General features: G+C 40.8%; 1 protein-coding gene across 1 annotated transcript; it reads left to right on the forward strand.

Moving 5' to 3' along the window:
* Window positions 1-978: 978 nt before the first annotated feature.
* prpf31 (PRP31 pre-mRNA processing factor 31 homolog (yeast)) lies at window positions 979-9,157 on the forward strand. Its single transcript, XM_061776560.1, has 14 exons — window positions 979-1,248; window positions 1,786-2,001; window positions 2,834-2,894; window positions 3,510-3,593; window positions 3,675-3,772; window positions 4,384-4,490; window positions 5,357-5,526; window positions 5,599-5,756; window positions 6,833-6,922; window positions 7,102-7,229; window positions 7,344-7,416; window positions 7,518-7,646; window positions 8,805-8,903; window positions 8,982-9,157. The coding sequence occupies exons 2-14, from the start codon at window positions 1,786-1,788 to the stop codon at window positions 9,093-9,095; spliced, it is 1,527 nt and encodes a 508-aa protein (XP_061632544.1). The 5' UTR covers window positions 979-1,248; the 3' UTR covers window positions 9,096-9,157.
* Window positions 9,158-11,045: the final 1,888 nt, after the last annotated feature.

Genomic DNA, 11,045 nt, shown 5'->3' on the forward strand with positions numbered 1-11,045 from the left:
TCCCACATTCTGAAACCATGCATGTTAGGATCATTGAAGACTCTAAATTGTCCATAGGTGTGAATGTGAGTGTGAATGCTTGTTTGTCGACATGAGTCCTGCAATTAACTGACAATCAGTCGAGTCCCCGCTTCTCGTCCAGTCAGATGAGATAGGCACCAAACTCACCACAGCCCTAATGAGGACAAATGCTATAGAAAATGAACGTATGGATGGATGGATGGGTTGTCTAGCGGCATCCCTCAAAGTTCACTACTAGAAACCCTGACATTTGTATAACAATCACCAATCTGGGGGTTTAAATATTATTTGTATGTGATAATACTGCAACATGATGAACTCACATGGTCAACCCATCGACAGTTGTCTTTATGTGCCCTGCGATTCGCTGACAACAAGTGTGTACCTCGCAACTCTGCGTATGCGCTATAGAAAATAGATGAATGGATTTTACTGTAATTCTTACACAACTTTAATCCATTTTGCCTTTTTCATTTATTTACTTTTTAAAGGTATTTACTAATGCTGCATATATATAATAAAGTTGCAATGATGGCTTTATTTTAAAAACTGATTCACAAACCCCACATTTGATTATTAAACAGAAGGGCCTTGTATATGGTTAAAGTGTTAAAAAGTGTATGTAAAGTTTATTTTTATTTTTAAAAATGACTGGTTAGCACATCTCGCTCACAGTTCTGAGGACGTGGGTTCAAATCCGGCCTCACCTGTGTGGAGTTTGCATGTTTTTGGTTTTTCCCCGGGTACTCCGGTTTCCTCCCACGTCCCCAAAACATGCATGGTTGTTTAAATTAAGACTCTAAATTGCCCATAGGTGTGAACGTGTGTGCGGATGGTTGTTTGTTTCTATGTGCCCTGCGATTGGCTGGCGACCGGTTCAGGGTGTACCCCGCCTCTCGCCCAGAGTCAGCTGGGATAGGCTCCAGCACGCCCGCGACCCTTGCGAGGATAAACGGTACGGAAAATGAATGGATGGAGATTTAGCCAAGATCATCCAAGATTTATCCGAGATTAACTGTCCGATAGCCAATGTCTGACTTCATTTCCCATAAAGCCATGCGGCTTTGATGACGACATTTCCACGCGACCAGCATCATCCAGTGGCAACATTTTGTTGGGGGAAAGAAGGCAAAACTAGGTGTTTTCGCATTATTTAAAAGGATTTGAACACTACGAAGGACGTCCGTGTGCTTTTGTTATCAGTCTCCCTGAATTTGAACATTCGAGGTAAGTTAAAGTGCCTTTTGAGAGGGTTTATTATTGTTAGCCTGCTACGATTAGCCAACGTTTGCTGTCTAGTAAGGCTAGCTGTAGCAAACTAAACGCACGATTATAGCTTCACAAGTAGTTTATATGTTGATTTTAATTCAGTATTCGTTCCTCCTTTGTGTTCTTTGTTCTAGGTTCTATTCATTCAGTAGTCCGTAGTTGTTGGTGGTGTAAAGTCGTCCGTGGTTGCTTTCTTAGGTTTATTGACTTTCAACTAAAGGCAACTACTGTATATACTTGCAATATTGTGACCGTGCTGTGCATTGAGCGTTCCATATAAACATAACATGTATTGTATCCATAATGGCCACTTAAATAGTATGTTAAAGCATATTATTTAGGCCAAATTTACAAGTGTCACAGATTGTCATGTACAGGGTGCAACAGAGAGACTGGTAGAGTCACAGAAAGGCATAGAAAGCCGAATATCCCAAAGTTGTTTTCTTTTTAGTAGTTGTTTGTGTAAATCGTCACCATGTCTGCCTGGGCGTACAGATGTCTCTGGCCGACGAGCTCCTGGCGGACTTGGAGGAGGCGGGCGACGAGGGTGAGGATGGCTTGTACCCAGAAGGTGAGGAAGGCGACAGCGATGGAGAGGCCTCGCAGGGGAGGAACGACCGCGGGCTGGAGGACATCCCCGAGGAGATGGAAGTGGACTACAGTAAAGCGGAGAGTGTCGCGTCCATCGCCAAACTCCGCAATAGCAAACAAGTGCGTTTTATGACGTGAGATGAGGGTGGCAAAATTCCAGGAATTTTCAAAGTTGGAAACTTTCCATTGGAACGTCGAAAAATCTTTAATTAAGAGGGATAATCTTTTTTTTTTTCTTTATGTGAGGGGGTCCCACACATAATGAATAAACGAATGGGAGTGAACCAGGATTTCACACAGTTGAATTTAAATGTAGTTGTGGAAAATAATCCCAGCATAATCCTGACTAGAACAACCACACTTCATGCAAGTGATGCCGAAAGGGTTTAGCAAAAAAATGCAGAGGCTAATCTTGAGATGATGCCCTTTTTTAAAAAAAATTGTATTTTGAATGGGATTTTTTCAAAAGAAGAGTTCTTTTCATGTAACATTTTGAATGGGACTTTGATGGAAGGGTGCATTTTTGTTAATTTTTGAATGGGTTGGGTTCTGAAGATGAGCAATATTGAACTCTGCATTCATGTTTTTGTTCGTCAACGAAAGAATTGATTGTTCAATAAAATATGTAAAAGTTGATGAAAGTTCTACTTACAAATAGAACTGTTGAAATGTCATGCTTTTTAGCTGAATAATTTTTTTAAAGAAAAGAATTATATTTATGCCCTAATATGATACCTCTCTATTAGATTACCCTCAATTCCCAGATAATTACCATAAATCCAATGGAAAATACAGTATTTTCAAAATTTCCTAGTTTAACATCCCATGGAAATTTACCAGAAACCTTCAGAAAATTTACCTGAAATTTTCCACCCCTTTGCAACCCTGATGTGTGATTGTATTGAAATGTCTGTTGTTGTGGTCATTTGCTAATAATGCTGCTGTGTTAAAGTTTTCAGACATCACGGAGAAGATATCAGGATATGTCGGAAAGCAACGCAAGAACTCAGATGGTGAGTGAGCTGAAGGCCTAAGTACAGTGTGTAAGATTTCTTTTAATTAAAAAAATATATAATTTTTAGCGCCAGTAATAATGTTCCCACAGAGCAGAGAAAATAGCTAATTTGATAGAATAGTTTGTTTGTGTTGCTGCTCCATGTGTGTTAAAGTAGTAGTTGTTTTGAAAGTTTGCCATTTTAGCTTTTGTTAGACAAAATTGTATGGTTTGGGTGAGCATGTTGTTGTTTTTAAACTCCCAAAATTCTTGAATAAGCAGGCATAAACTGCCAATGAGCATTTTCAGAGTTGGTTCTCCCCCCCGAAAAGCAACGATTTTTTTTAAATGTGAAAAGAAAATCAGTGAATAAGTGAATCCACGCGTGCTGAACTGCGAATGTGCGAGGGTCCGCTGTACTTTAAAAGTGTGTTTTAATAAATTTAAATGTGTTTAAAGCTTGTGGGAGGGATAAAACTCTTTCAAAAAGATTTTTTTATATGGTCTTTCTCAAACATGGATTTTCACCTATCGTGGCTGGATCTAGAACATAAACAGAGGTTCAGTGTATATCATTACCGTTTACATTTAATTCTGCTGTGTTTTTATTCTTATTACTTTTTAATCCGTACAGTGTCAGGCCCTGTGGAGGCCGACCCAGAATACAGGCTCATCGTAGCGGCCAATAACCTGACGGTGGAGATCGACAACGAGCTCAGTGAGTGTGAACGATCCTCTCAGAACGTTCACGATTTCTCAGTTCTGTTCTGCTAAAGTGATTTCTCGTCTTTCTCTCCAGATATCATTCACAAGTTCACACGTGACAAATACTCCAAAAGGTTCCCGGAATTAGAATCTCTGGTGCCGGATTCTTTGGATTACATCCGCACAGTCAAGGTGAGAATAGAATAGCAAAGGATAAGCCTTTTTTTTTAGTTCCACAGTGAGGTAATTCTAGATTTTTAGCAACAAAGTGGGCACCAGAATCAAATTAATTAATCATTTAGTCAAATTAATTGACAACTATTTTGATAATGGATGAATCGTTTAGAGACCTGGTTTACCCCCAAATTCAGCCTCTCAACAGTAAATAATCTCAGTTTTCGCTAGTCCTCTGTTAAAGCGGACTGATTATCTTTGTGTTTAAGCAAAATAGGACATTTGCAAACATCTGCTTTACTTTGGACAACATTTTTGCCTATTTTTGACGTTAAAGACCAAACCAGTAACTGACTCTAAATTAATGTTTGTCAGTTTGAAATCATGTTGTTTTCCCGTTTTTGAATAAAGGGAAAATGAAATGTAATTAATCGAAAAAATAATAAACAGAGTAATCGATTATTAAAATAACCATTAGTTACAGCCCGATTTGACATCCACTTGTATCAGGCAGCGAAAGCAGCAGTGCATATGCCAACACTACCTGAATTATAAATGCTAAATAATTATGCAGATGTGAATGGTGAACCTACTGACGAATATTTTCTCCTCTTTGTGTTGGTCCTCAGGAGCTGGGAAACAACCTGGAGAAGTGCAAAAACAACGAGACTTTACAGCAGATCCTCACCAACGCCACCATCATGGTTGTGAGTGTCACAGCCTCCACCACACAAGGGTGAGTTACGCACGTGTCGTTTCAACTCTGCTGCAGGCAGTGCATCGGCCACCTACAAAAAGTAGGCTACATGAGGAAGCTTGCAGGAAGCTTTCTTACGATAATAGGTGCCTTTTAAATTCCAGTTTCTCTTCAAACACAAATGTTATAAATCGCTAGGTACGCTAATACAAATCGTTTGATTTCTTATAAAACTTTGCAATTGAAATCAGTTTTTTCTTTATTTTTTTCCATTTCATTGTTGGGATGCCCAGTCACTTGTTAAAATGTAAAAAGATGAACAGGTTTTATAAAGTGTAATTACTGTAGTACTCGTGTGTTGGACGTGTGCCTTTAAGGGGTGTGGCCTAGTGAGTGCCATCAGAAGGAATTAAGGTTTATCCAAAAAGTCACATTTTTCCAGTTGCCTAAAAAACACATTTCAGGCAGGGAGCAAAGCAAAACCTTCCAAATGCACATCAGGATTCCCAGGGTGAGCCAACAATTAGGGGGGGGGAAATCAAAACACTATTTTTTGTCAATTATGTAAGGCTTGTGCAAAAAGTCAGATTTTTGCCTGTTGTTGAACTAACACTTTTAGTTTGGTTATTTTTTTGCATTTTACACTTTTTAAATTCAGTTATGAAATGTATATTACATTTTTAAAAATGAAGTAAAAATATGAAACCAATAGAATATAAGTAGAAGTAAATGAAGGTAGATAAGAACCGTAAGGATAAAGAAACAAATGTATTTGTGCACATTTGTTTTATTTTATAGACAATTTGGTATATTTGCTGTCTCACTTCGGCTTCTTTCCTTTATGCTGAGTGGACGCTCGTTCCAATGATGGCTAAAATATTCCAGTGACTATTTTTTGTGCGCAGGTCTCTGCTGAACGAGCTTGAGCTGAAGCAGCTGGAGGAGTCGTGCGACATGGCTCTGGAGCTGAACCAATCCAAGCACAGGATCTACGAGTACGTGGAGTCCAGGATGTCGTTCATCGCCCCCAATCTCTCCATCATCGTCGGCGCGTCCACTGCCGCCAAGCTCATGGGTCAGCCTCCTTCCTCCCTTTCTGCGCTTCTTTTTCTTCTGTTCTGGCCACTTCACACCCCTCTTACCTCAGGTATCGCCGGAGGTCTCACCAACCTGTCCAAGATGCCCGCCTGCAACCTGATGCTGCTGGGAGCTCAGAGGAGAACGCTGTCCGGCTTCAGCAGCACCTCGCTGCTCCCTCACACGGGCTTCATCTACCACTGCGATGTGGTGCAGACGCTACCACCCGTAAGCAATGGTCGCTCTTGAAATAAAGGTTTAGGCCTGCAAGCCCGGTAAAAATAACAATACAAAATGCACGATGTTAAACCTTTAATTAGGTGTTTCCCCGCTATATTGCGGCAAATGACGACCTCACATTTATTTTTAAAGCAATCTTTTACTCAGTGTTTTTACAGTCAATCCGCATGTAATTGAAGCCTGCCCCTTAAAATTTTCATCATCAACTGTAGATGCCACAAGATGGCGGCCAAGCACTACTTTTGTCTAAATGATTGTCCTCAACTCACTTCAACATTTCCTTGGTGCCAAGATGGCATCGAAGCACTACTTTTGTCTAGAGCTCTGCAACTCAGGGCAACATAGTTCCTTGGTACCAAGATGCTGCAAGGTGGGAGCATAGCACTACTTTTGTCCAAATAAAGCTCCTCAACTCACTTCAACGGAGTTCCTTGGAACCCAGATGGTGCCAAAGCTCTTCTTTTGTCTGTATGAAGCGCCTCAACACATGTCATTTCTGGGTACCAAGTTGCCACAATTTGGCACCAAAGCACTCCTTTTTATCAAAATGAAAGTCCTCAACTCACTTTATTCCATTTAGTTGGTACCAAGATGGTGCCAGAGCAATACACTGAACCCCTTCATATTTGTGGTTTGGCATTCACAAATTTGCCTAATCACAGATTTTGGGGAGGGAACCTCCTTCTGTTATTTGTTTAAAAAAAACTTGCTTATTCGCTATTTGTGCTCAAGCCAAAACCACGTCTAATATAAAACTATTGCTTTTGGTGCCATTTAATGACATGCTGGTGCCCAGTACCTACAGTATATTGACGTGATCTGGAGGAGCTTCATTTCGTCAGGCCATAGGCTTTGTCTAAAAGAAAATAAGTGGTGGGCGTTTAATGCCTGAGCACATAAAAAGAAAATAGATTAGTTTTTCAGTCAATAACAAAAAATAGATGAGCAAAAACATTTTGTATACGGTGTCTCTATATCGCATATTTTCACCTCTTTCGGGTTGGTCTGGATTGTATTGCCGGCGATAAATAGGCTTCACTTTAGCTTTTGTTTCTTGTCTCCAGGACCTGAGGAGGAAAGCGGCCCGTCTGGTGTCTGCAAAGTGCACGCTGGCCTCAAGAGTGGACAGTTTTCATGAGAGCTCTGACGGCAAGGTGAGCAGGGACAATTGTACTGAGCACACAAGAGCTGTATCAGAAAGTCTGCCTTTATGACATGTTTCTGCAAATAGTGGACACGCGAGGGGAGGGGGGGGGGGGGTGTCTGTTACTGGGTAAAAAGATTTATAGAAATATAAGGCCCTCATACTCTTAAAAAAGGACACTTTGTGCAGGTGGGTTACGACCTGAAAGAAGAAATTGAGAGGAAGTTCGACAAGTGGCAGGAGCCTCCACCCGTCAAGCAGGTCAAACCTCTGCCCGCTCCCCTGGACGGGCAGAGGAAGAAAAGAGGAGGCAGGAGGTACACACGCAAACCCACACCTAATATAGAAGAGTCATTTTATTCTCTTTAAAGCTGCATGATGTCGTCGATATCCACTGTGTCCATTTCAAGCCTCCGTGTCTTTGTGTGAAGGTACCGAAAGATGAAAGAGCGTCTGGGCCTCACTGAGATCAGGAAACACGCCAACAGGATGACCTTTGCGGAGGTACGCCAACACGCGTCCGCCATCTTTATCACACGCCTCCTAGGGTTTATTTTCGCGCTCCTGCTTCATGAGCGAGGTTCGTTTTCGTTGTCGTGCGGCAGATAGAAGACGACGCGTACCAGGAGGACCTGGGCTTCAGTCTGGGTCAGCTGGGGAAGAGCGGCAGCGGACGCGTCAGGCAGGCACAGGTCAACGACGCCACCAAGGCCAGAATCTCCAAATCCCTCCAGGTAAGGGCAGCAGCCAAGCCTTACAACGTCAACATGGCATTTCAAAATGGGAAATCTTTTTTTCTACATCACCAATATCTCATTGAAGTAGATGCAGAGTAAAAAAAAAATAGAGCTCCAAAAAGATGTACATAGTTTTTTTTTTTCCTTCTTAATTTTTTGGTTCATTGTGGCTGTACAATGAAAAAATAACGATTTTACCATTTTACTTATTACCATTTTTATCCAAGACACAAACAAAAAATCTCTACATTTCTCTCTACATGAAATCTACATGTTTTATTAAATATCGCATATTTGCAAATAAATAAGTTAACTATTGAAAAACAAAGTAAAGTAAACCGACGGACCCTGTGAAGCTGCATGAATGCTGCAATAGAATGGAAACCGGTTTGGACAGCAATAAGCTCACCAGAGGCCTTTAAGTGTGTTTATAAATGTGTGTTGTGTGCACGTGTGTTTGTGGATGGTTTATTAGTGTATTCTGCGTGTGTATTTGAAGTGTTTTGTGTGTAATTAAATTATTTTCGTCTGTCATGTTTCCTGTGTTTTAAATGTGTGTTTTGTATATGTTTTAAATGTATTTTGTGCGTGGTGTTTTCTATTTGTGTGTTTTTTGTGCTTTGTGTATTGTGTTTTAATTGTGTGTGTGTGTGTTTTGCATTTATGGTTTTTACGTGTATTTTTTCTGTGTAATGTTTTTAAAATGTGTATTTTGTCTGTAGGCCTGTGTAGTGTGTTCCCTTTGTTTGTGTGTGTGTTAGTTTTTTGTGTATTTAATTTGTAGTTTTTTTTTCCTTTGGATTTTAAATGTTTTAATTGTATTTCATGTGTATAGTTTCTTTAAATGTATTTGTTTTGTGCTGTAAAAGTGTCTGTTTTAAAATGTGTATGTTTTATAAGTACACTTATGGTGTAAGTGTATTCATAATTTATTTTTAATTATTTTATGTATTTTTTAAATAGTTAAAACAAAAATCTAATGTAGATAAAATGCATTTTAATTAGTACTGATTATCTTGTGCATTTCCCTTTGTCACAGTAAGAAATTTCTGGACTTTTTGAGTGTCTTGAAAGGTGCTGAGATGTAAAAATCAACCACAATGTTTGTAGAGTATTGTCGTCTGAACGTGTTTGTATGTTTTGCTTTGGCAACAGAGGACGCTGCAAAAGCAGAGCGTGACGTACGGCGGCAAGTCCACAGTGAGAGATCGCTCGTCGGGGACCAGCTCCAGCGTTGCCTTCACTCCTCTACAGGTGAACATGTTCGCCAAGTCTCCTTTCCCCGAGTGCCAGCTCGTGTTCAATATTTTCACCATTTCGTCTCATCCGCAGGGATTGGAGATCGTCAACCCGCAAGCTGCGGAGAAAAAGGTGGCCGAAGCCAACCAGAAGTATTTCTCCAACATGGCAGAATTCCTCAAAGTCAAGAAGGAATCCAAGAAGTGAAATCTTTTTTATTTTTTTTTATTTTTGTTGGCATTTTAATATCAATAAAATATGTAAAGGTTTTTTTGTGTTAACTCCATATATGTTGACTCATCAACACAAACCCATGCGATTTGTCAAAAGTATTTATTGAAATGTGTACAATCCTGCTGGAGAACCCTGACATCTCCCATGCAGAGCCGTGACGACTGTCAACACTCGCCTTCCCTTCCTGAAAAAAATATTCATGATTTTCCTTTTGTCAGTTAACACCTCCTCCCAGTAAAATCTTAACCAATCAGCTGCTTTTACACACAACAAATGTCACTTAGTGCACATCTGAAAGGTTCCATGAGTGATTATTATTATTATTTTTTTTTTCTTAAGGTGGGGGGAATCAAATATCACTGAGTGTCACCTTCACCAAAGAAGGGATCAAAGAACAGCTGGAGATCACGATTTTTAGGATGACTTTTTATACACAGGATGCATGTAAACAGTTTCAGTGCACATTCACTTCGAGTATAGAGCGGGATTATGGCTCGATCGACAATATAATGAACATTTATAGAGCCAGGGTGGGCAACCCATGTATGGCCCTCCCATATAATTAAAACAAATAAAATAAATCTACAACCCCAATTCCAATAAAGTTGGGATGTTGTGTTAAACATAAATAAAAACAGAATACAATGATTTGCAAATCATGTTGAACCTATATTTAATTGAATACACTACAAAGACAAGATATTTAATGTTCAAACTGATAAACTTGATTGTTTTTAGCAAATAATCATTAACTTAGAATTTTATGGCTGCAACACATTCCAAAAAAGCTGGGACAGGTGGCAAAAAAGACCGAGAAAGTTGAGGAATGCACATCAAACACCTGTTTGGAACATCCCACAGGTGAACAGGCTAATTGGGAACACGTAGGTGCCATGATGAGGTAGAAAAGGAGCTTCCCTAAATTGCTCAGTCATTCACCAGCAAAGATGGGGCGAGGTTCCTCTTTGTGAACAAGTGCGTGAGGAAAAACCAACATTGAATGGCCGTGACCTTCGATCCCTCAGGCGGCATTGCATCAAAAAAACGACATCAATGTGTAAAGGATATTACCACATGGGCTCAGGAACACTTCAGAAAACCAATGTCAGTAAATAAAGTTCGGCGCTGTATCCGTAAGGGCAACATGAAACTCAACTATCCAAAGCAAAAGCCATTTATCAACAACACCCAGAAACGCCGTCGGCTTCTCTGGGCCCGAGCTCATCTAAGATGGACTGATGCAAATGGAAAACTGTTCTGTGGTCCGATGAGTCCACATTCTAAATTCGTCCATCCATCCATTTTCTGAGCCGCTTATCTTCACTAGGTCGCGGGCGTGCTGGAGTCAGCTATTATCGGGCAGGAGGCGGGGTACACCCTGAACAGGTTGCCAGCCAATCGCAGGGCACATACAAACAACCAACCATTCGCACTCACATTCACACCTACGGGCAATTTAGAGTAGTCAATTAACCTACCATGAATGTTTTTGGGATGTGGGAGAAAACCGGAGTGCCCGGAAAAAACCCACGCAGGCACAGGGAGAACTTGCAAACTCCACACAGGCGGGGCCGGGGATTGAACCCCGGTCCTCAGAACTGTGAGGCAGATGCTCTAACCAGTCGTCCACCGTGCCACCACATTCCAAATTGTTTTTGGAAATTGTGGACGTCGTGTCCTCCGGGCCAAAGGAAAAGAACCCTCCGGACTGTTATGGACGCAAAGTTCAAAAGCCAGCATCTGTGATGGTATGGGGCTGTTAGTGCCAATAGCATGGGTAACTTACACATCTGTGAAGGCACCATTAATGCTGAAAGGTACATAACAGGTTTTGGAGAAACATATGCTGCCATCCAAGCAACGTCTTTTTCATGGACGCCCCTGCTTATTTCCGCAAGACAATGCCAAACCACATTCTGCACG

Source organism: Phyllopteryx taeniolatus, chromosome 6, assembly GCF_024500385.1.
Source record: "Phyllopteryx taeniolatus isolate TA_2022b chromosome 6, UOR_Ptae_1.2, whole genome shotgun sequence".
Classification (NCBI taxonomy): domain Eukaryota; kingdom Metazoa; phylum Chordata; class Actinopteri; order Syngnathiformes; family Syngnathidae; genus Phyllopteryx; species Phyllopteryx taeniolatus.